This window comes from Vigna unguiculata, chromosome 8 (genome assembly GCF_004118075.2).
Source record: "Vigna unguiculata cultivar IT97K-499-35 chromosome 8, ASM411807v1, whole genome shotgun sequence".
NCBI classification, from domain to species: domain Eukaryota; kingdom Viridiplantae; phylum Streptophyta; class Magnoliopsida; order Fabales; family Fabaceae; genus Vigna; species Vigna unguiculata.
In genome coordinates, this window is record NC_040286.1 from 34,371,337 (window position 1) to 34,397,735 (window position 26,399).

A 26,399-nucleotide genomic window follows, 5' to 3' on the forward strand; every position below is an offset into this window, starting at 1 on the left:
TACATGAGTCTTTGTGTGAGTCAAACATCAAGATAAATCTTGACTCTGATACCACTGTTAAAGTTGTTTTACTGAGATAATTTGAAGTGATTAATTGCACCTCTAAAATGTAAGTTACCCATATAAAACATTTGACATTAATTCCATACAAAACCTAAAGCTTAATTTATGTGAGTATTGTTTTCTTTTTTGGCTAAAATCATTTTTTCATTACATTTTTTGTTCATAGTATTCAATTTTGTTCTCACCCTTTTTTTTTTCAATCAAGTCCCATTTTACATTAAATTGATTCAATTTAGTCTTTTTCATTACACTCGTACAAACAACGCATCATAATATTTTTTATTTTTATTTTTATAACTTTTTACTTTGTTTTTTAAGTTTTGTCCAGGTGTCACATTTGTGTTGTGTCACGTGTAAGCGTTAGTGCGTGTTAACGTCAATGTCACATGTCAGTGTTAATGTCAGCGTCAACATCAAAGTCACGTTGCAATATTTATGCAAATGTTAGTGTCTTGTATTAAATTAAGTTTCTATATTTGATATTTTAATTCAATTGAGTCCTATATTATTTTTTTATTTTGTTAGAAAAGTTAAATTTATAAATATATCCTTTTTAAGTGTATCAAAATATAAAAATTATTTTAAATATTAAAAATTTAAAATTACAAGTGTCACTTTACATTTATAATTTTAATATTTTAAACAGATTATGAGTTTAAAACAAATATTTTTTAAAATTTAAATTATAGAAGAAAATTCATTTCAATATTTAGGTGAAGTGAGTTGAGGTATAAATTATAAAAAATTATTTCAATATGTATGTAGGTTTAATGACCAAATTTGATTCCATTTTTGATATGGACAACACTTATCTGTTTTAGAAATATTGAGACTAAATTAAATCAAAACCTGGAATATAGGAATTGAATTTAATACAAAACACTGACACTTTACGTGACGGTAACATTGTCAAGTGACAGAGACATTGACACGTGACATGACAAAGATCTTGACACGTGAAAAATAAACTTAAAAAAGACAAAATTAAAATTATATAAAAGATAAAAATACTAAAACTGTGACATATACAGAAATAATGTTGACATCATTTATACAATTCTAACACAAATGACTAAATTAAAATCACTTAACAAAAGAAGCTTAATTAAAAAAGAAAAAATATAAAGAGATCAAATATAGTCAATATTTCAATATTTAATTTATAAATAGCAATTGAGGCCAGAAAATTTGACCCTGCGAGTTAATATTCAATTTATAGGTAAAGTAGTTACACAAATAATGACCGACTAAAAAATATCTCATATCTTCTGTATAATAATACCTTAAAAATAATAAATAATAATTGTGTGACAAAATATCTCATCTCTCTTATATAATATTATCTTTTGGTAAAATATCAATTAGTAGGAATTAGTAGGAAGATGGACTTAGGTCCAATTATTAGACCCATAAATTTTATATTGATTTTGGAATTTCTTATCCATATTCAGAAATTAGATTGGTTCTGGACAAAAAACAATACAATTTTGTATAAATCTGTTACCACAATAATATTAGTTAGATTCGAAAAGGTGGAAAATAAAATAAAAATATTTGTAAATATCAATTAGTCTTACATAATAAATATATAAAATGTAATATTAAAAAATATTTTTATAATAGTTAAAGTATTGGCACAATCCTTGGAAAATCTAATATTAAAATGTCATGATTACCTCTACTGAGAAAAGCTTTCTTATTTTATTTATTAATCCGTATCATTAGCACCTCAAAAGGCGGTTTAAATTATGATGCAGATCCTATGTTCTATAAAATAAAATAAAATGTATGTCATTAACTGCAATACAGTGACCCTTTCAACTCTAGAGGATTTGAATCCTTTAATATAATTAAGACTTTTTTTAACAATAAACTAAGAGAATGTGAAGTAGAAAACCCAAAACAAACAAATGGATAATACTTTAAGATAATGATATTTTAACTTTATTTTTATCCACTTTTAATCTACTTTTCTAATTATTATGAAATCATCACATCATTAAAAAATTAAAAATGAGTCAAAAATAATAAATTAAAATACCATTATGTAATGCTTTAAGATGTAAGATTCTCGAACATTTTTTTTATTCAACTCCAATTTATTTGAAAATAGATAGCTTTCTACCTCCCTTGTTTTTAATCTTCTTCTATTTCTGGATCTTTGTAACTACTGTTTGATAAATGAAACTAGATTGTAATAATGCAATTGAATTTCACTCTGAATCCAATTTTTTTTAGTGATGTAGTTATTAAATAGAGTATACGTATATGTTTAGTGCTTGTAAGTAACATTAAACTACTATTATCCTAAATAATTATGTCACTAAAATACTACTCGTTTGAGATTTAATTTTTAATTGCTCCTTTTTATTCTTTATATCCAAGTTTAGACAATAATAACAGAATTAAACTATATTTAAAGACTTAAATTCTCTCATTTCTACTAACCATTCCGTTAATCCTCATTTATGGTACTCGAACAAAGTGAGCAAAGAAAGTAGCTTTTTCTTTATTCGAGAGAATCTGGGTTGAGAAGTTCCTTAGAAAATTTGGATAGTGACTTTATCTTTGGAATAAAATTACCCTTTTACTCTCATAAAAAACAGAGAAAGACATAAACAATTGTTTTTGGTATTTGGTCTTTCTTTGTTGCTTCTTCCTCCTAATAATTGGGGTCCTGGTGTGAACTGCAATGCAGCAAATTTTTATTCCGTTGTGTTAGTTTTTTAATAAGTAGATAACGAGTCATGTTTGTTGAATTAATAAGTACTTCTTTTACGAATAGTTTTGGTATAAAATAGTTAACATTCATGTGTTCTAGTATAGAGACTGAAAATATGCGATTGGAACATTCTATGATTTTGTAGTAACCACAAAATTCATAGTTAAAAATAATTTATAATTTGTAATTCATATACATATATGATGGTATACGTTTGAATGTATAAAAACACAATGTATATTTGTTTATCATTATGTTTAACAATTAATACACTGTTGAATACTGTTTAACAACTTCATAGTTATCAAAGTTTATAACATCTTTTCTTTTCTTCTTTAATTGTCTTTATATAATATTGGAGTGCGTGCACTCTTGTTTTTTGTTCTCGTCTTTGGTTGATAGATGAAAGAGGGGTTTTGTACAATTATTTTATTAAAGAGGCTTTTTCTGATTTATTTTTTATTATAAGGTGCTTTTTGCTCAGTGCTAAAACTACTAAGCAGATTAATTATATGCATGTGATATGTCAGGTATTACTAAAGTCATAAAGTGGTGAATTTAAGCATCTTACATGGCCCTTTCTGTAAAAACAAAACTTATTAACTGCAAAATTTTCAAAAAGTTGGACCATAACATTAGACTTACAACTCTAATAAAGTAGAACATTTTGAATATTTTTTAATATTATTTTTCAAAGTAAATTTTTTTGTCATTTCCACTTTTATTTGCTTTGTGACTTAGAGTTTTATTTAACAATGAATGAGTGAGTTTTATAAGACTAAGATGTTAAATTTGAAATTTGTGGGTGTTTGAATTTAGAAAGAGTGATGATAGGTGGAGATTGATTACGTCAAATGGTGTACGTAGTGAAATATATGCATAAAGGTAGAGAGTGAGGTGGGATACTTTTGCTTTGTGACAGAAGACTAATGCTGATTGGTGTAGGCAAAGTTGGAATTTGGAAAGGTTTTTCATACGAATCAAATGTGAGTGGAAAGTGGGTTCTTTTGCTTGGAAACTCCAACCCAACAACGATGAAAAATATAAATAATCAGAGGTTAATCATTATTTGTGTCTAAGAATATCTTAATATATTTAAAATATAGTATGTAATTGATAGGTTTATATATATATATATATATATATATTTTTTTTTTCACATATATGGGTTATGACCATTGTCACTAAGAGATTGTTGTTCTATATATATAGGACATTAGTCTTACACATATAAGATATTTGACACCACTTTTACACCAAAACCTTAAAGTAATATTGTTATGGGTTTTTATTCTTATATAGTGTTTAACTTTATCTTTTCTATCCAATGTGAGACTTTGACTTACACTTGGACTATTCCCAATAATAATACTATTTGAGTTAGGGATGATAGAGATTTTTATAGATTATCTTATATTTAATGAAAATTATGAGTAAATTACGATACACGTATATGTTGGGAATAGTTTAAACACTATGTAAGACTAAAAAGTCAATAGCACCATTCTCTTAAGATTTTGGAATAAAAATATTATCAAATATTTTATATATGTAAAACTAATATCATATAAGCATATAAAATTACAATTTTTTAAATAACCATAACTCATATGACATAAATATATAACCCAATAGTATCTGATATATTAATATGTTTTTTTTTAAATAATAGAATAAAATACATGATATATGGATATTGAAAAGTTTGCAATAATTATTAAAAATATAATAAATATATAATTATTATTATTGTGTAAATCCAAATTAAAATTATATGTACTAAAGTTAAAAATTGTAAATTATTGTCATCTAAAAACATTATGACTTTAGATACCTCATTAATAAGTGCCGGTAAAATATAGTAAAATATTTTAAAGTATCAGACATGGATAGATGTCAGATATAAATATGTGACTCAACCGAAAGTATCAGTGCATTATAGTGTCTAAATAACCTCAAACAATTAGTGTATTAAGATTAATTAATGCATTTGAGGTATTATATGTTTTGAAACATAAAATTTGGTCATAGTTTTGTATTCTTAAGATATAAGAAATTTATCATATATCAATTCTATTTCTATTAAGTAGATTTTTTCTAGTGACAACTTAATTATCATTACGGGTGCAAATCTTGAAATTGAATTCAATCCGGTGTTTCAAACAATAGAAGTAGAGTGGAGTGTTAATAATATTAATGTCTTTAGGAATTATGACATGAGAAGTTAAGCTCAACAAATATGTATCCTTAAATATCTATAAAGATTTGAATGGGATACTTAAATTGTAAAATTTAATATATATATATATATATATATATATATATATATATATATATATATATATATATATAATTTTTTTTATTGAAACCAAAGTTAGACGTAGAAAAGAAAAAGAAGATCAAAATTGAAGTTTTAAACATATAAAAGGTCTCCACTAACAAATGAAGTTAAAGCAAGAAAAAGTAAAATAGAAGTAGAAAGAAAGAAAAATGACACTTCTATTGCCATTATAAGCAGAGGCACAGGAGTGGAATTGAGGCACCCCTAAACAAGAGTTGAGCATAATGAGAGTGATGACATTCTCCATCTTCAAACTTGTTCTGTCATCATTCCTTCTCTGCACTTTCTTGCAGGAACCTACCAATGCCCTTAGAAAGGCAAGTAATCTCTGCATTGCATTTTATATTTTCACTGTTAATCCATTCAACAGATGCAACATAGAACATTTGATCATGGATGCTCTGTTTTCAGACCTACATTGTGTACTTGGGAGGACACTCTCATGGTCCAGACCCTTCTCCCACTGATCTTGAAACAGCAACAAACTCCCATCATCAATTACTCGCTTCTGTCTTAGGAAGGTAACACAACAAACACATTTGTTCGGTTAAATTAATGTTGTTGGGACATTCACATTAATGAAAGTTTGTAACTTTAACAGTGATGAGAATGCAAAGGAAGCAATCATGTACTCTTACAACAAGCATATCAATGGGTTCGCAGCCCTGCTTGAAGAGGAAGAAGCAGCAGAGATCGCAGGTAAGCAAATACTGTTTGAGTAATAATCAGCATGTCCCTCATTTTGTTCATGTCTTGAAGCCACTTCATTTTGCACTGAAACAGAGAAGCCAGACGTAGTTTCTGTTTTCTTGAGCAAAGAGCACAAATTGCACACTACCAGGTCATGGCATTTTCTGGGACTGGAAGAAAATGGAAGAGTTCCTGCAAACTCTGCTTGGACTAAAGCAAGATATGGAGAAAACACAATCATAGCTAATATCGATACAGGTATGCTTCATGTTTCTTTAAAACTTACTAAATCTACTAAGGTGATCACCGACAAAAGTTCATGAAATGATGCCTTACTTATTATTTTGTAGCTTTTCAATTACCATGCAAATCTTATAAGATTTATGTTTCAATAACTATTAAGAACGTTTTGAAGATAAAATCATTTTTTTTAAGTTTAAGAAAATCAAAATTTTATATTACAATTACATAATCTGTTTGTGACTTGTGTCAGAATAATGTTCTAAGATATTATAACAAAATAGGTTAAATTAAATAAAAGTAGTTCTTCGAATTTTGATCATTTAGCAATTACGAAATAATGGACTTTAACGTAGGTTTAATTTCATAAATTAAATATTGAGTTTTTGTTAAATTGTTTTAATTTATTGATGATTTAAAGTTTTCATATTTTTAATTGAGTCAATCCTTTATTTTTTTTCGCTAATTCATCTAAAGTTTTGCGATTTATAAAAATTAATATGGTAGTTAACCTAAAATAAAAAGTAAACTTTATTGCATATTGGATGACAAGGGACTCTCACTGTCACTTACATCAATAGTATGATTATTGTTTGATTGCTTAAAAGTGATGATATTGAAGTGGAGAATATGATGACGTCATTATCCAGTACATTTTAAAAAGAATATTATAAATTATTTATTATTCTATCAATATAGTTATTGATTTAGTTTTTTAATTTTTTTAATTGATTCTTTTATTATTAGTCGGTTCATTTTATTCTCCTATTATTATTGTATTTTGATTGCTTAAAAGTGATGATATCGAAGACATGTATTTTGATTGCTTAAAAGTGATGATATTGAAGACAGGGAGAATATGATGACGTCATTATTCAACACATCTTCAATAAAAATATTATAAATTATTTATTATTTTATATTAATGATAATATCATTTTATATTAAGTGTAAAATTTTATTTCTTAACTATTAAGAAACAAGTAAATAAGATACAGGATAAACATAATAATCACATCCCACAATTATTAAAAACAGTAAAAAACAGGTAGTCAATGATTACCAACACTACAGTCACAAACGGATAAAAAAAATAGTTTCACAACATTACTAAATAATAATAATTGTTTACTAAAAGTAATTTTTATTAAATTAAAGTAACCCAAATTAAGATCTCATTAAAAGTATAACTCAACTCAACTCTGTTTCGTATAACTATGTTGAGTGATATGTATAGAAATAATTATTTCATAAATTTTTAAGCTAGTTCATTAACTGAGCAGGAGTTTGGCCGGAACACCCCAGTTTTAACGACAAAGGATATGGGCCAATTCCTTCAAAATGGCGCGGGAAAGGTGTTTGTCAAATTGATAGTTTTAATACTACACAGAAATATTTCTGTAACAGGTCACTTTTCTTTCTTATTCTACATTTATCTGTTTGTATTTCATTCATCACTTTTAGCTGCAATCTCTATCATTGAAAAACATTAACATAGTAAAAGATTCAGGAAGTTGATTGGAGCAAGAATATTCCTCAAGAATCACGAGGCGGAAGACGGAGAGATTGAAAGAAAATTTCGCAGCGCACGTGACTTTGTAGGGCATGGGAGCCACACTCTATCAACTGCAGGCGGTAACTTTGTTCCTGGTGCAAATGTAGAACGTAATGGTAGAGGCATTGCCAAAGGAGGGTCCCCAAAAGCTCGCGTTGTGGCCTATAAAGCATGTTGGAATAAACTGGACACAGGAGGGTGCCACGAAGCAGATTTACTGGCAGCATTTGATCATGCAATTTATGATGGTGTTGATGTCATCTCTGCCTCTGTTGGTTGGTCCGATCCCTACAAGGAAGCTCTGTTAACTGATGGTATTTCTATAGGATCATTCCATGCAGTCGCAAAAAATATTGTCGTTGTTTGCTCTGCTGGAAATGATGGCCCCTCACCTTCATCTGTCACAAACGTTGCACCCTGGTCCTTCACCGTTGCTGCCAGCACCATGGACAGGGATTTCCTCAGCACCGTTTCTCTTGGAAAGAAAAAACACGTTCAGGTATCATCTTTCTATCATATCCTATCTCAACATGCATATTTACTTTTGTTTTATTAACTTAATTTCACCGCACTTGTATCAGGTTGCCAGTCTTAATCGAGGCTTGCCACGACCCAACCGAAAGTTCTATCCCATCATATTTTCTGTCAATGCAAAGCTTCGAAATGCCTCTGTTAATGACGCGTAAGCTCTATTTTTATTTTTACTTTTATTTCCCAGCATTGCTTCAAACACTTATACATGTGTATGTTGGTGCATGTGTATGTTGGTGCAGGCGTGTTTGCAAACCGGGAACTCTTGATCCTACCAAAGTAAAAGGGAAAATACTTGTCTGCCTTCGAAGCGATAAATTACAGTCTGTTAAAGAGGGTGAACAGGGTAAACTTGCTGGCGCTGTGGCAGTTTTGGTGCAGAATGATGAGCAAAGTGGAAATTTACTTCTGGCTGAAAATCAAGTTTTACCTGCTGCAAGTATAAGTGGAACAGATACTGATTATGCCAATAGTACAAGCGCCGCCAGTGGCGAGTAAAGTCATATATTAATCTGTCGTATTAACTCTATTTGTGCGTATATACATAGTGAAGTACTCCATGAATTTATATATAATTATGTTTTTACAGGGCATTTGCTTACTTGAGTGCTGCAAAAACAAAGCTAGGAGTAAGGCCAGCTCCAATAATGGCTGGATTCTCATCTAGGGGTCCTAATCTGGTGCAACCATTGATACTGAAGGTCTACAATATATATTTACATTTTGTTATACAAACATGGCCAGATGCGTGGTTTTTGATTTGGAAGGAACTTTGTTTCTTAATTTGTTTCAGCCTGACATAACTGGTCCTGGTGTGGGTATAGTTGCTGCCTTTTCACAAGCTGCGGGTCCTTCTAATCTTCCATCAGATACACGTAGAACTCTCTTCAATGTGCAGCAGGGAACTTCTATGGCTTGTCCTCATGTTGCTGGCATTGCTGGTCTTCTCAAAACTTACCATCCTACCTGGAGTCCGGCAGCTATCAAATCTGCTATTATGACAACAGGTACACCATGCATGCTTGACAAAATGTTTTCTCATATGCATAAAATACAAAATGTTCATGTGGGACATGTTATCTGGAAAAGAATTTGTGCCTTATTAACAACCATGTTCTTGATTGATTTCAGCTACAACTCTAGATAACACGAAGAAACCAATTCGGAACGCATTTGATAAGGTAGCAACTCCATATGAATACGGTGCCGGACACGTTCAACCTAACCCCGCGATAGACCCTGGTCTCGTATATGATCTAAACACAACTGATTACTTGAACTTCTTATGTGCTTCTGGTTACAACCAAGCCCTTCTCAAGTTTTTTGCCAATTTGAAAGTCTCTTACACTTGTCCAAAGGCTTACAGAATTGAAGATCTTAACTACCCTTCAATTACAGTACATCACCCCACTTCAAAACCTGTACGTGTTACTCGCACTGTTACAAACGTTGGGCCTCCAGGAACATACGATGTGAGTACTCAGGCACCCAAAGGGATTAAGATTCTTGTTCAACCAAGTTCCTTGACTTTCAAGCAAAAGGGAGAGAAGAAGACGTTTCAGGTTACTCTGCAGGCAACTGCAGTGCCCCATGGGTTACCCTTATTTGGGAATTTATCTTGGACAAAAGGCAAACACAGAGTAACCAGTCCAATCACAGTGCTTTAACCTTAGAAATTACTGTTGTCGTTGTTGTGTGGTGATGTTTTTTGTGTGTGTTTGCGATTGGTGTTTTTTGGGCCGTACTTATATAAGAGTGTTTCCTACTCCTTTTGTATTGAACTATCACAAAAATAAGGTGTGTTCAGATTTTGAACTTTGTAGCATTGAGCTTTATTTGTACGTATAGAACCTGTGGCTTTGAAGTTTAAGGGTTGACACCTTGTCTAATTAATATTGAATAATTTCAGTTTGAGACTCATCTCTCTCTCTATATATATCTCTATCTCTCTCGTCTCGTTCTCTATCTCCCTCCCTTTGTCTAGTTTTTTTTTTCTCTAGTGATATTATGATAATAAAGATTTTTTTTTGTGTTCGTGTAAAAATGTGTGTTTCTGGCAAATTAAAACTTAAGAAAATATTAATCTTTAAAAAGTTACTCTTATGACGCAAGGTACTCATGCAATCCTATATAAATAATAAATAAGAAAAATGTCATATAAGAATAATGACAAACTTAAACACTATATAAGAATAAAGATCCATAACAATATTACCTTAAAGTTTTGGTGTAAAAGTGGTGTCTAAGGTCTTATATGTGTAAGACTAATGTCATATAATCATATAAAACCACAATCTCTTAATGACTATGATCATGACCATAATCTATATATGTGAAAAAATATATAACCTATCAGTGATATCAGAGCCGATGGTTTGGAGTGACTGACCGCATAACCACATAACCATAACAAAAAAGGGTCACCGAAGTGACTGACCGCATAACCATAACCAAAGGGGTCACTCATACACCTAAAGGGAAATATACTATATGAAATAAAAAAGAAAAAAACAAGGGACTCATCCTTGAGGAGAGATTGTTGGGAATAGTCCATGTGTGAGTCAAAAGTCCCACATTGGATAGAAAAGACAAAGTTAAACACTATATAAGAATAAAGACCCATAACAACATTGTCTTAAGGTTTTGGTGTAAAAGTGGTGTCTAAGGTCTTATATGTGATTAAGACTAATGTCATATAACTATATAGAACCACAATCTTTCAATTTCAATGACTATAACTATGACCATAAACCACATATGACATAAAATATATATATATATATATATATATATAAATATATATAAATAAAAATAAACCCATCAATTTAGAAGAAAAAATTTTCATTATTTTTTAAACCAACTCTAACCTTATTTATTTTTCATGCGCAAAAAAAAATTAAACATAAATTTAATAATTATATTTTTATAATATAATTAAAATTGACTTAAAAATAATTTCAAAAATATTTAATAAAAATATGGATTTTAATGAAAAATTCAGTATAATATTATATAAAAATTTAATTTAATTTCAATTTGAAAAAGAGACACGATTAAATTTAATATCAATTTGAAAATTTTGTGAAATAAGAGATAAAATGGGAGAATAAAGATTAAAAAAGAATATATTGAGAGTGTAATAGTCTGACTAAATTTTTTCTATTTTAAATGTACTACTCTTTGTTTTTCACTCAGGCCAACATTCACGTACATTTACTTTTCACCTGTGTGGTTAGTAAAGTAGTATGATGGTGAAAAGTAGTATGTGCTCTTTATGTTAATAACTATTATTATGTTATTTTTCTAAAACTTTGGAGTCATACTCTAAGTGAAAAAACTTTATGATATAAAAGTTACAATTCTGGTAATGTTTTTATTTCCAAAAATCAACTATATTATGATTTTCACATGTCATTATCTCTTCGTGCTCCACTACTCAATTTTTTACAAGTGGATTCACTCATATATCATCCATTCCTAATCATATGGAGATGTTTATGAAAATATTTCGACACTAAAATCAGTCAAGTGTGTCATATCATAATAAATGTTGTAATAATAATATTACTATCTTTGCTTAGATGGCTTAGATGGACCTAAGTTAGTTAATCTAATTACATGTTAATTTTACTTTGTCTATTTATTCTTTAATTTAATCATAATTTGTCGATATCAATAATCTAGTCGATATAATTTCTTCCTAGTTAAATACGTTTGGATCGAATATATGTAAACTTAGGTGACCGAGATGTACTCGAACAAATACAATACTTGTAAACTTAGGTGATTGAGATGTACTCGAACAAATACAATACTTATAAATTTAGGTGACTGAGATGTACTCGAACAAATACAATACTTATATCAAGATGATTGATGTGTGCTCAAACAAGTATAATATAATGACAATGACATCGTATACCTTTTAAGCAATATAACTTTCCGGGAAGAAATTTTGATATTGATAAAAAATAAACGAAAAAAGAATACATATTAAAGATCACTAACTCATAAATTATTTATTTTAATTTTTTTTAATTTATCAAATATACATTTTATATTAATAAGATTACAAATATTAATTATAAATTTACATATATGAAAATAAAATACCTCAAATTCAAGAAAAATACATATTTAAATCTAAAATAATATTCCTTTTTATTATATTGCTATTTTTTAATGAGCATCTATTTACCAGTTGTTAAGTATATATACCTTTCGTACATCAATCATTCTCATCTCATCAATAAAAGGAAAAAGGAAAACCGAGTTATATAGAGTAAAGTCCAAAGGGAATACTGATGAGTGTGCAGTGATTTTTTTGGAAGTACGATGAAAAGAAGAAGAAAAAAACACTTATATAATAAGTTATTGAATGATACCATGATAAACAAAATGGTAAAGATAAGAAGAAGTGAAATAGAAGGATGATCGAAAGAAAAAAAGGTTAAATATTTGATACCTTTTACTCCCAATATAAGCAGAGACACAAGAGTGGAGTAGAGCACCCCAAAACAAGAGTAGAAGATACATGAGAGTGATGACATTCTCCATCTTCAAACTTGTTCTGTCATCATTCCTTCTCTGCACTTTCTTGCAGGAACCCACCAATGCCCTTAGAAAGGCAAGTAATCTCTGCATTGCATTTTATATTTTCACTGTTAATCCATTCAACAGATGCAACATAGAACATTTGATCATGGATGCTCTGTTTTCAGACCTACATTGTGTACTTGGGAGGACACTCTCATGGTCCAGACCCTTCTCCCACTGATCTTGAAACAGCAACAAATTCCCATCATGATTTACTCGCTTCTGTCTTAGGAAGGTAACTCAACAAACACATTTGTTCTGTTAAATTAATGTTGTTGGGACATTCACATTAATTAAAGTTTGTAATTTTAAAAGTGATGAGAATGCAAAGGAAGCAATCATGTATTCTTACAACAAGCATATTAATGGGTTCGCAGCCCTGCTTGAAGAGGAAGAAGCAGCAGAAATATGTTCGGAATATGTTCGGAATTTGAAGTTTTGAACTTTGTTGCATTGAGTTTTGTTTGTAAAAGGCATAATCACCTAAAGTGCCTTAGAAATTTAAGGGTTGAGACCCGTCTCGAATTAATATTCAATAATTTCAGGGTTCAGACTCATCTCTCTATCTAGGCTTTTTTGTAAAAAGGGGTCACTTTGACCAAGAATTTGTAAAAATGGGTCCGTTGAATTTTTTTTTCAAAATAGGATCTAGTCGTCGTGGTGGAGGACGACATTAAAGGTGAAGTCGTCATCCACCGTGCCGGTTTCTTTTTTTTTTCTTTTCAAAAAGTAAAACCGTGCCGGTTTCTATATATTTTGAAAGTGAAATTGTTTTTGGGCATGACGACTTCACTTTTTGGTTTTTTTTTTTTTTTTACACATTCAGCTTTATATATATATATATATATATATATATATATATTAATTATATATTATTTAGTTTTTTTTTAAATATTTGTTTACAGTAGAGAAATAAAGTGACATCCTCAATGACAATTTTTTCGCCAGTTTCTTCTGTTTGGTCAAAACATTCTCTATTTCTTCGTTTGATTTTACAAATTTAGTATTTTATTAAATGATACTTGATAGTTAGTAGACTAACTAAATCACAAATAAAATAAACATTAACAAATTAAATATTCAAATATAATTATCGAAAGATTTTTTAATATTTTTTTAATTTATCTTCTTAATTTTGTATTAAGGTTTAACGATTAAGTATTTAAGAATTTTTTTAAAACTATTTTTCATATTTTTACTTAAACAAATATTTAAAAAAAAACTAAATAATATATAATTAAAAAAAAAATATATATATATATATATATATATATATATATATATATATATATATATAAAGCTAAATGTGGTAAAAAAAAAGAAAAAAAACCAAAAAGTGAAGTCGTCAGGCTCAAGAACGACTTCACTTTTAAAATATATAAAAACCGGCTTCTGAGAGCACAGTTTCACTTTTTGGAAAAAAAAAGAAACCGGTTGAGGACGACTTCACCTTTAATGTCGTCCTCCACCACGACGACTTGACCTTATTTTGCAAAAAAAAAAATTCAAACGACCCTTTTTTATAAATTCTTGATCAAAGTGACCCCTTTTTACAAAAAAGCTCTCTATCTATCTCTCTCCTATCTCTGTCTCTCCTCTGGCACTTTTTTTCCCTCTTTCTTCTAGTGATGTTATGATAATGAAAAAAAAAATTGTCAACTATTTATAAAGAAATGATGAATTTTATAAAATTTAAATGAGAGTACCAAATAATAATTAGGAACGTCTGAAACAACCATATAAAATTTTAAGCAATTATACATAAATAAATAAATAAAATTTCGTAACAATTAAAACATTCGGTTAATTTTGAAAATGTTAGTGAAATGAAATTAATAAAGTTAAAAGATATTTTTAAAAAACTATAAAAACAAATATTCAAGTTTTAAAAAAATTCAAATGTTTACTTCCTTCCTTTAAATTAAAATGAAATACTTTTATACATTAATAATAAAGGTATAATTCACTACTTAAATTAAATCACATATAAAAAATACTAAACTAGTAACACTTTGAATTTAGACATAAATCTTTTATATTTTTGAACTTCAAGACAATAATATTAAATTAATAAAAATAAGTTAGGAAATAAAAATAATTATATTAAAATAGTAACAAATAAAATGTTTTAAAAGGTAAAAATATCAAATGTACATGTTAGAAACGATTTGATACAATGAAATAACATAATATAATTAAAGATATGATAAGATATAAAATAACATACAAATATAAAAAAACTTTTAAGATATCAAATTAGTTAAATGGTTAGTTGAGAAATAATAAAAATTGTTTAAATGAAATAAAACTTTATTTAAATGAAACAAAAATTGAGGATTAAAGAGAATAAATAAGATAAGTTTTTTAATATTATAGGGTTTGCCAGATTAAACACTTACATTGAGAATCAAACATTATAATTTGAAAAATATAAACAATAAATAAAAATACTAAAAGGGAAGAAAAATAATTAAATTTGGTAAAAAGAAAAGTATTACATAATGTGTGACTCGATGAAAAAAAAATGTGTAGCAGAAAGAAAAGTTACCAAACAAAATATTTAAAAGATAATATAAACTATTAAGTTATGGACATTTTAATAATTTAAATTAAGAGGGAGACATTATAATGATGACAAGTTATACAAATATACATTCACATTCACATTCTCGTCCTCATATTCAATTAAACAAAGTTAGATATCTATTCTCGTATTTGGTTAACGCACAATTTCCTATCAAAACATGAGTTCAGAAAATACACACAAAAATGAATTTATTTATCATCCCTAATTCATTTTAATACTAATTTTATTTTTATCATTTAATTTTAAAAAAAATACTAAAGTAATTTAAGAGTTGAATATTGAATAACCCCAAATCCATATTTATTAGAATATCGGAAAAATAATATATGAAATCCAAGGAACCTAATTTCTCAAAAAATCTCTCCCACCATTGTCTCTTATGAATATTAACAAAAGAAATCAAAACTATTTTCCACCACCTCACAAAAGACAAAACAAAAATCAAATACTGTTAAAGAAACAAAACAAAAACACATAAAAATTGAAAAATGCTAAATTGAAGAAATAAGGGGGAGTACGAGGGATGAACCCAACTTAATTTTTCTTGATGGTTTAAAGTTAAATGATTTTTGGCACTTGCACTTGTTCAATTTCTGAATGGTCATTTTCTTTGTAATCATTTTTCAATAATAAGTCTTTCTGTCCATTAACAAAAGCCTATCAATGTGTCGTTTATAACTCTCACGCGTGCAGTGAACAATCATTCAAATCTCAACTTATCCAATCAAGTTCTATGCACTCCAATTTCTTTTTAAGTTTTTAGTTATAACTCTCATTCCTAATTTGTTTTCATTTTTTACGTTTGTACGAGCAATATGTGATCATGATTTTTTTCTTTTTTCATTTTTCACTTTAAGGAGTTTATTTCTAGTGACTCTTCCTTTGAAGGTTACACCATTAACTTAGAGAGTAGAGGGGTGTACCGGAACAAATTTTCCGGTCAAGGATAAGGGTATTTGTCGGTTTTTACAGGCGACATCAATGTTTTGATTCCGATCCAAGTCTGTTTGACAGACATAATTAAAAACGATCACCGTACTTTTGAGATATTGTCCATTTAGGAATAACATGAAATTTTGTCATAATTTTGTCCTTCAAAAATATTTTAAAGAATGGAAGAAAATAAAAGTAATGCACTTGACCTTGACTCCTAAGTGACATAATACTAATAACATATATCGAAACATTAATAATTCTTCAATGAACTAATTGATGAAACAACAAGAAGAGTTTTGTAAAAAAAAAACATTACAAAAAAAGGAACAATGTAGGAAAAATATACTCTCTCACTAGAATTTATAATATCACATCCGCTATAACACATCATATTATGTTCATATTATCTTAACAATATTTGTATTATTTTACGATGTGTTGTCAACTATATTACATCTTAAAATACTGTTATCTATTTAATTATATTGAGTTGATTTTAAAAAAATTAGTGAAAAAATTATAAAATATTAAAAAGGTAATGATGAAAGAAAAGGCACTTTTACATGGAAACACTTTTTTCGTCTTTAGAAATTTAGGATATTTTCACAAAGAGGACACATTACACACGTAATGGTTATCCTCTAACAACCCTATCACGACTTTGAGTCAAGGCAAAGAATTGATTGTACAGAGGTTTCATTGTTTATACTTATTTATATATTAAGTATCACATTATATTTGTTTTATTTACATTTTTTAAAAATTTAAATAAAAATAAATTGGTTTCTGTTACTTTTAATTTAAATTTTACACATACAATTTAGCAAACAAAAAAGCAAATAAGAATATATATTCTTAAATCAAATATACGAATGTCAATAAAATATGGAACATGCTTTCTATAAATAATATTTTTATCATTAGATGGATAGTAGAATAGTTTAACATAATATAAGACTTCAAAAGAAAGAATATATATCCGTAGATTTTCTATATAAATCACTCCAATGAGTTTATGGGTCTTTATTCTTATATAGTGCTCTACTTTCTCATTTCTGATTAATGTGGGACTGAAACTTACACTTGTATTCCTAACACAATATTGTTACAATCCCTTTATATATCCGTAGATTTTCTATATAAATCACTCCATCACCAACTTCGTAAACTAGCAACCAACACAAGTTATGATGTTATGATAAGCACATTCAAATAAATTTTCAAACCCAACCAGCATCCCATTTAACGTAGGATTACACTCCAATATGATGAAATTTTCTGATTTATATAGATTATATAAAACATAGGATTGACAAAAATAAAATCACAAATAGATATCCTAACACTGTTCACCAAAAAATATAACATGTTTGATTATATAAATTGATACAGTACAGGGAAGAGAAGCGACAACGGTTATTTTCAACTTTTGTCTTCGGGTATGCACCCAAAACATATACAGGCAAAATAAAAATGCAGTTATTTATTTCTCGGTTATGAACCCGTGGCATATTTAAGAGTTACTGCCTCAATTCCCACCTAATCGAGGCCTAATTGGGTATCAGAAATAAATAAAAAAAATTAAATGTATTTTCTGCCTCGGGTCTGGTCTAACTAAGGTAGAAAGTGAGATTTACTGTCTTGGGTCTGGTCTAACTGAGGCAGAAAACGAGATTTACTGCCTCGGGTTTGGTCCAACCGAGGCATATTAGCTATTAAAAAAATCGAAATAACTTGATGACTCGATTTTGGTTACAACCGAAGATAAAGGTGTCCTTTTCTTTTTAAATTTTGGTCTTGTTTCTTTCATGTCCAACACATTTAACTTGCAAAATTTCAACTAGAAAACCAGAACCAACTAGAAACAAAAGTCAAATGCTATTCAAATAGAGAATGTGACAAAATACTTAAATACTATTCATATTAATGTAATATTCATTACAATCTCATATGCTACCATAAACCAATATACTAATTACTATTGTACATTTGTATAATGTACTTTGCACAAGTTATCCTTAAATATTTGATCGACTTAGTGGGGATTTATGTAGTGGTACTGAGTCTCTGCACATAAGATAATAATTTAAATTAGTTTATAAACTAAGACAAAAACACAAATAAATATTTGATATAGTGAAATTATTACCGTTTCCCAACTACTTGTGATATGAGCACGTATAATGGTTGATATCCATTATATTAAATAGTAACCACACTCATATAAACTGATTTATAAATTACACTATAATGAATGCACAATTATAAGTAATTTAGGAAGAAAAGAAATCAATCAGTCATAATATTGTAGACCAATTATTGTAGAATGTTTACAATAAATAATCATGAATATAAATAAAGAAATTTGGTGACTTTATAAGTTTTCCTCAATCGAATCTAATTGAGTTTATGATGGAGGCATTATCATTTTTGAAATGGTAGAAAGGAATATGAGTTTGGAGTCTTCTTTTCATACACTAAGAATGATAACATTGACATATGTTCCTTTGAGTTTTGAACATATTTAACATTGATACAGGATCATTTAAATTTATGGATGTGTTTGAATAAGTCTCTTTATAATCATTAATAAGAGGAAGTGGAATAATATGTGACTATGGTTTGATTTTGCAATATCAAACCGAATATAACTAAAGGGGATAAGAAAGAAAAAAAAAAAGTTATGAAACCTTAACTATATCTTGTTTCATAAAGATAATTAGGGTTGTAAAACTTCGTTTTTTCTTATTGTTAAGGTTCGAGGTGTTTGCAAAATCATATATTTATTTATTTTTTACACATTTTTTTCTTTTTATGTAAAATTTGTTATAAAATTTCTATATATTAATAACATTTGATTGGAAATGATATATGCAAAAGAAGACATATGAAAGTATCAAAAGTAAAAAAAAAAAAAAAATAAATTTACAAGAAACAATTTCTTTTAATTTCGATAAAATTACTATATAGATATCAAAACCTTCAGATATTCTATTCCTAAATGTTCATATTTATTCATAAAGAAATTAAATATATTTAATGTCAGTGTAACTTACAATATCCTTTTATCAAAATTTAAAAATAAATTTTAATTAAAATACTATAATTATTTTTAATATTTAGTCATTCCATTATATGTTAAAGATTAAAAAGTTCACATTGTTTATATTTGTAGCATAACACATCCACTTTAACTTTCAGAAAAAGTAGAGTGTAAATGCAATGCGTTTTGGGTCAATCATTTATGTACGAACATTCACATTGAACCCGAGAAGCTTTTTGCTATATTATTTTACTATATAACTCCCTCTCTATGTCCAACATTTTTGTAGTATACCATACCTTAAACACCAACTACCTCAAACATGGTCTTCACTGTGCTTTCAGTATCTCTCTGTTCATTCTTAGGCCTCCATTTCTTCTCCCTACTTTTCACCACTTTTTCTTTTGCTGCCACCATTGATGAAAACCAAGTGAGGGAAGCAGGTGCTTTACTTGAGTGGAAAGCTAGCTTTGAAAACCAAAGCCAAGCTTCTCTGTCTTCATGGAGTGAAGGTGTGAGTCACTGCAAGTGGAAAGAAATCATTTGTGACAGATCCAACTCTGTCACCTCTATAAATGTAGCAAATCATGGCCTAAAAGGTACTCTTCACACTCTCAACTTCTCATCTTTTCCCAATCTGCTAACTCTGGATGTTAGTAACAACAGTTTCAGTGATACCATTCCTCACCAAATTGCTAACTTCTCCAGAGTTTCTGAGTTGATAATGAATAACAATAATTTTAGCGGTCCAATCCCCATTTCCATGACCAAGTTAGCTACCTTGAAGATTCTAAACTTGAAATTCAATAGCATTTTTGGCCCTCTTCCTAAAGAGATTGCAGAATTGAAAAACTTAGAGCGTCTGTTATTTCAATCAAATCACCTTTCTGGTACCATTCCTCCAACGATTGGAAGGATGGCCAACCTGGTTGAACTTAATCTGCAACTCAACTCTATCAATGGTACAATCCACCCTTCAATTAGAAACTTGACAAATTTAAAATTCCTCAGGCTCCAACAAAATAGTCTCTCTGGCCCCATTCCACACTTCATAGGAGAGATGACCAATTTGCATGTTCTTGAACTCGATCAAAATAGTCTTACAGGACAAATTCCTTCCAATATTGGAAACTTGACAAAGATGGTTAATCTGTCCCTGGCCGGTAACATGCTTTATGGACCAATTCCTCCCTCCCTTGGAAACTTGGTCAATCTAATGGCCTTAGAACTTTCCAGGAACAATCTTTCCGGAGTTGTTCCTCCCACCTTGGGAAATTTGACAAACCCCATCTTTTTCATTTTGTCAAAAAACAAACTTGAAGGCAGATTACCACCAGGAATGAATAACTTCACCAATTTGATGAACTTACAACTAGCTGAAAATAGTTTCACTGGCCCTCTGCCACAACAAGTTTGCCTTGGTGGGTCACTAAAGACTCTCACTGCTGAAGGTAATCATTTCACGGGTCCAGTTCCAAAAAGCCTGAAAAATTGCTCCAGTCTTACTAGACTCAAACTAGAGGGAAACTTTTTGAGTGGGAATATATCAGATGATTTTGGTGTTTATCCATTCTTGAAATACATTGATCTGAGTGGGAATAACTTTTACGGCGACATTTCTCCAAATTGGGCAAAGTGTCCTCTTCTCGAAAGCCTTATAATGCCCAACAACAACTTAACCGGTAGTATCCCACCAGAACTCAGCCGGGCACCAAAGTTAGCAGAACTTAACTTGTCTTCAAACCATTTAACCGGGAGAATTCCAAAAGAACTCGGGAAGCTGACATCTTTACTGGAGCTATCGGTAAGCAACAATGAACTTTCTGGCTCCATTCCTGTAGAAATAGGTGCTTTGTCCAACCTTAACATTCTGGAGCTTTCATCGAATAGTTTAGATGCAGCAATTCCAAAACAGTTGGGAGAGTTATTCAAGTTGATTCGCTTGAACTTGAGCAGCAACAGATTGACAGAAAGCATTCCCTTGGAATTGGGTCGTTTGCAATCTCTTGAAAGCCTTGATCTTAGTGTCAATTTGTTAAATGGAGAAATACCATCTGTAGTTGCAAGTATGCAGAATTTGAAAACGCTAAACCTCTCTCACAACCATCTCTCTGGAGCCATTCCATCTAATTTTAATGATGGCTTGACAAAGATTGACATATCTAACAACCAATTGGAGGGTCCAGTTCCTAACACTCGGGCCTTTCGCAATGTTTCATTTGATGCATTGAAAGGTAATAAAGGCTTGTGTGGAAATGTCACCGGTTTGGTGCCTTGCAACAGTCGTAATGGTAAAGTGAAAAGAAATGTCACCATGTTGGCATTAGTCCTTACTTTGGGTGCTCTGCTTCTGGTAGTACTCGTGGTTGGAGTTTTGTTGTGTATTTGCAACAGAAGAAGAACAGCAACAGAAGGCAAAAAGAAGGATGCTAAAGAAGAAGAAACTCAGGATAATTATGCCATATGGAGTTATGATGGAAAACTAGTGTATGAGAATATCATTGAAGCCACAGAGAATTTTGATGACAAATATCTCATTGGAGAAGGAGGGTCTGCATCTGTTTATAAGGCTAAATTACCCACAGGACAGATTGTTGCTGTGAAAAAGATCAATGCTGCACCCGATGAAGAAACACCGGATTTAAAAGCTTTTATGACTGAGGTTAGAGCCTTGGCAGAAATCAAGCATCGTAACATTGTGAAGTCACATGGATATTGTATACATCCACGTTACTCCTTTTTGGTTTATGAGTTCCTTGAGGGTGGTAGTTTGGATAAAGTACTCATGGATGATGCACGTGCAACAACGTTTGATTGGAACATGAGGGTAAAGGTTGTTAAAGGTGTCGTAAATGCTTTGTATCATATGCATCATGGTTGCTTTCCTCCTATCATTCATCGAGACATATCAAGCAAGAATGTTCTCATAGATTCTGAATACGAAGCCCGCATTTCTGACTTTGGAACAGCTAAAATTTTGAATCCTGATTCTCGCAATTTAACCGCTTTTGCAGGCACATATGGGTATGCTGCACCAGGTTAGACACTTTTTGTTCTTAAGCTTTGAATGACTAATAAGTTCTTCTGCTACTTATTGTATAACATTATTTTCATATATTTGGTGAATTACAGAGCTTGCTTATACCATGGAAGTGAATGAAAAGTGTGATGTGTTCAGTTTTGGAGTGCTTTGTTTTGAAATAATGATGGGAAAGCATCCAGGAGATCTCATTCCATCGTTTTTTCCGTCCTCTGAAACAGCATCAGTGTATAATTTGCTGTTGAAGGATATGTTGGACCAAAGATTACCCCTTCCAGAGAATCCAGTTGCTGAGGAGGTGATTTTGATTGCCAAAATAACATTTGCTTGCTTAAGTGAAACTCCTCGTTTTCGTCCAAGCATGGAACAAGTCTATAACGATTTTCTGATGCCAAAATCATCTTCACTCAATTCACTCTCCATCCTCACACTTGCTCAACTTGTCAATGATTGAACCTTCTTTTCTGCTGCGTTGTAAGGTTTTCTTACATTCATGTTTTCTGTAAGCGTGTTTGATGTAGTTTCTGCAATCGTTATGTTTGTTTCATCAAATAAAAAATGTGATTTTAAGGGGGAAGTGATGTTTTTGGTTTTTATAAAAAAAATTAAATATGTTTTTGGTCGCTCAATTTTAAGTGAAAATTGAAATTAGTTCCTCCTCGAAATTTTGACCCAATTTATTCTTCCAACTTCACAATTGAGTAAATTTAGTCATTTCAAGCAAATTTTGTTAAATTTATTTAACATTTCAATGCATTTCATGATAGTATCTGAGATGTTTACACTGTTTGACACATTTTTGCTTCAATATTAGCTAAAAAATTATCCTGAAACGCATTTGAAAAGTCAAATAAACTTAATAAAATCTGGTCAAAAAAATTAAATTCACGCAATTTTGAAGTTGAGAGACTAAATTGAGTCAAAGTTTCGAAGAAAGACTAATTCCAATTTTCACTTAAAGTTGAGGGACCAAAACATATTTAACCAAAAAAAAAAACAAAAATGAATTTGTAAGTAAAGAAAGAAATACTTGATTTTTTGTTTATAACTTATATATATATTTTTTAAAATTAATGAATTTGGCTATGAAAAAAATACGTGATTTTTTTAGTATTTAAATTTAATATTTAGTGATGGTTTTATAAAATTTACATGACTAGAGAAAAGAAAAAAAAAATAAAACTAAGTATAAGAAAGAGTTGAGTTATGTTGTGATGAACCTCAAATTATTAGAAAGTTACATCTTGGTATTTATTCTAGTGATGTGTTAATAACTTATTTATATAATAATATCTTAACTTTAGGTAAGTAATTATATAATTTTTTTATTAGAAAAATTCCCATCGTTTAAAGGTTTCAAGGTTAGAGATCCAACATTTACATTTCCATACAAATTCTACATTATGCCATAAACCTTTGTTGCTGCAAATCCTAGATTAAAGGAAATATTTACTGGGCTATGAGGACTTGTTCAACAAAAGAAAAAACAAATAGGTTTAAAACTATTTTCACGTATGTATGAATTATTCAAACTTGTTCGATATTTTAAGTAATTTTTAATTATTTTTTATTTCTATAAACTACTTAAATCAGATATTTTATATTATTGTAATATAGGGTTCACCGTAAAAAACATAGTGATAGGGTTTACTTTGGCTGACTATATAAACAGTGTCTTCCTTCTTCTCATATGTGGCGCTGCAATGCCACCAAAGGAAGCCGTTTCATTACGGTGCCGTTTGCTTTGTCTTTCATTTTCTGCATTTCATTCCTTGTTAATTTCTGTTTTCCCAAATAATTTCTGCCATTGCAGATCGTTGAAAACTTATCATAGCTTTTGCCTTTTCGGTTTCTATTTTATGTATGAATTGTGATTCATCGAAGCCAATGATGATTTTTGCTTGTAGCAAGTGCCGTCTTAAAACCATACTCTTTGTACGGTGTGTGATGCACATTTTCACATTATCTGAGGCTTTATTCTTTTTGTTCTGAATCTGATCTCAATTTTTTTTTTCAAAGCAGAGGTTAGGGTTTTCTTTTAAATCAAACGTAATGTATCCTGGTTCTAATATTTAGGTTAATGCTCATATGCGTATCGTCCTAATAGTTAAATCTTATTAGTTCCGTCCGCAAGTGCTTGAGTGCTTCTCATTCTATGTTTTGGAAGTATTTTTTCAAAAGAAAGCCAATTTGCAGAGCAAGTGCGTGTATTATGTTAAAATGACGAAACTTGCATTGAAGGTTGGCGAGAACAATTGCGATTCTCCGTGCCTATCAGATTCACTTTGTTTTGATTATGGCCTCGAACAAGTCGCTACATTGTCTATATTTTTCTTTTCTTTTTATCGATTGCTTTCACTGAATTTTTTGCAGGGTTTTTTATTTTGTTTTGAAAACGTTGCTTTCACTGAAATTGGGTAAGGCGTATTGTGTTCAGTTCTAATTGTTTTCGTCAGCAAGTGTTTCAGTGCATCTCATTCTATGTTTTCGAAGTTTTTGTTTAAGAGAAAGCCAATTTGCAGAGCAAGTGCGTGTATTATGTAAAAGTGACGAAACTTGCATTGAAGGTTGGCAAAAACAATTGCGATTCTCCGTGCCTATCAGATTCACTTTGTTTTGATTATGGCCTCGAACAAGTCGCTATATTTTCTAGATTTTTCTTTTTTTTTATTGATTGCTTTCACTGATTTTTTGCAGGGTTTTTTTATTTTGTGAATAGATCAAAGTTGAGGTCTTTGAATGAATGTGATTTGATGAATGATCGAAGCTCTTAATCTGTATACTCAACTTTTCCTTTTTATAATTTACTCTAAAGTTTACCCACTCATGTTCGATTTGTTTGTATCAACCTGGATTAGACAAGAGTATCAAAAAATCCCCAGAATAATGGACCATTGAAATATACAACCATGTACCAGATACAAACCTTTATTCAAGCATAATGAAGAAACATCGCAAATTGTGCTGCTCCAGAATAACAGTATTAGCTCAAACCCTTTGTTGCATCAACTTGGCCTGTAAGAAACATAATTAGTACTTTTACTGGGTGGGTTAAAGTATTAGCCAAATTCATTACAAATAACTGGTTTAGTGTTATCCCTAGTCACTCTGCCTTGTATGCTCTGATTGTAGGGAAGTAAGGTTTTAAAATTCTCTCTTGGTCATGATTGCAATTCCATTCTGATATGTGGTATTGCGTAAAGAAAAAGATAACATACTGCAATTATTTAAAAAAGAACTTGCTGCAAAGAGAAGTGCATGATCGTGGAAAGTGGGCCTAATATGTGGATGTAGTCTATAAACATTTGAGGGAGGAAGGAACTGGCCAAATTTAAGTTGCTTCTTGTCTTGGCTAAGCTAGAAATGGTAGGTAGGGTCAAGGGAGGAAGGTATCTAATTGGTGGAGCCCTTTTAAGGTTTGTTCCGTAGGAGTGGAGCCCCTTTGGTGAGTTTCACTTGTGGATTTGCATTATGGAAATGGACTTTGGACTTTTATACATGACATTTTTTTTTTACAAATTTGATGAAGTTTTCTTTCAAGTTACACAGAACATTTTCATTTTCAAGTCATTATCAAACCTTTCTTTTATCTCAGGTGTTACCACGTCGGTTAAAAAATAATTTTCTTATTGAAATTGTGATATTTTTGTTTTGGAAAATTATGTTTTAAAGTGGTTTTATGTTGACAAATTTTTTATAATACACATGTGGTAGTAGTTAATGAATGAAAAAAATGTGCGATATACTTTTGAAAAAAAAAGGTTTAATTTCCGTTGAAAAATAAATTGTCAAATTTTATAAAAAAAAGATGTAGTATGATAGTCCTTTTGTTTTCCATAAAAGCCTCCGCCCGAGCATTTTGAAAATTTGAGGTTTCCATGGCCTCATCCTCTTCTGATATAATAGCTCTTGTAAATAAACTTATCTGATGTAACAACCCTTGTAAATAAAGGTCAAGGTCAATGTGTGAAAGAAAGACTACTGATATACTTTTTGCTTTCACTCTGTATATCATCTTTTCAAAAAAGGAAAATGTAAAGATAATGCAATTCACA

The 26,399-nt window shown here is 29.9% G+C and overlaps 3 protein-coding genes, 1 long non-coding RNA gene and 2 other non-coding genes across 6 annotated transcripts; all 6 read left to right on the forward strand.

Annotated features, from left to right (window-relative positions):
- Window positions 1–5,244: 5,244 nt before the first annotated feature.
- LOC114193055 (subtilisin-like protease Glyma18g48580) lies at window positions 5,245–10,076 on the forward strand. Its single transcript, XM_028082757.1, has 11 exons — window positions 5,245–5,443; window positions 5,538–5,647; window positions 5,728–5,825; window positions 5,910–6,074; window positions 7,340–7,463; window positions 7,567–8,110; window positions 8,193–8,293; window positions 8,385–8,636; window positions 8,732–8,843; window positions 8,936–9,149; window positions 9,274–10,076. The coding sequence occupies exons 1-11, from the start codon at window positions 5,351–5,353 to the stop codon at window positions 9,807–9,809; spliced, it is 2,349 nt and encodes a 782-aa protein (XP_027938558.1). The 5' UTR covers window positions 5,245–5,350; the 3' UTR covers window positions 9,810–10,076.
- A 2,585-nt stretch (window positions 10,077–12,661) lies between these two features.
- LOC114193000 (subtilisin-like protease Glyma18g48580) lies at window positions 12,662–13,359 on the forward strand. Its single transcript, XM_028082684.1, has 3 exons — window positions 12,662–12,769; window positions 12,864–12,973; window positions 13,054–13,359. Exons 1-3 carry the CDS (start codon window positions 12,677–12,679, stop codon window positions 13,178–13,180), a joined length of 330 nt encoding a protein of 109 aa, XP_027938485.1. The 5' UTR covers window positions 12,662–12,676; the 3' UTR covers window positions 13,181–13,359.
- Window positions 13,360–19,582: 6,223 nt separating this feature from the next.
- Window positions 19,583–22,921, forward strand: LOC114194762 (MDIS1-interacting receptor like kinase 2-like). The gene is made up of 2 exons (XM_028085160.1): window positions 19,583–22,342; window positions 22,437–22,921. Exons 1-2 carry the CDS (start codon window positions 19,627–19,629, stop codon window positions 22,796–22,798), a joined length of 3,078 nt encoding a protein of 1,025 aa, XP_027940961.1. The 5' UTR covers window positions 19,583–19,626; the 3' UTR covers window positions 22,799–22,921.
- Window positions 22,922–23,659: 738 nt separating this feature from the next.
- LOC114193989 lies at window positions 23,660–25,843 on the forward strand. Its single transcript, XR_003606329.1, has 2 exons — window positions 23,660–24,911; window positions 25,042–25,843. It is a non-coding gene; the product is annotated as an uncharacterized LOC114193989 (long non-coding RNA).
- LOC114195733 lies at window positions 24,540–24,665 on the forward strand. Its single transcript, XR_003606566.1, has one exon. It is a non-coding gene; the product is annotated as a small nucleolar RNA snoR86 (small nucleolar RNA).
- Window positions 24,866–24,991, forward strand: LOC114195734. The gene has a single exon (XR_003606567.1). It is a non-coding gene; the product is annotated as a small nucleolar RNA snoR86 (small nucleolar RNA).
- Window positions 25,844–26,399: the final 556 nt, after the last annotated feature.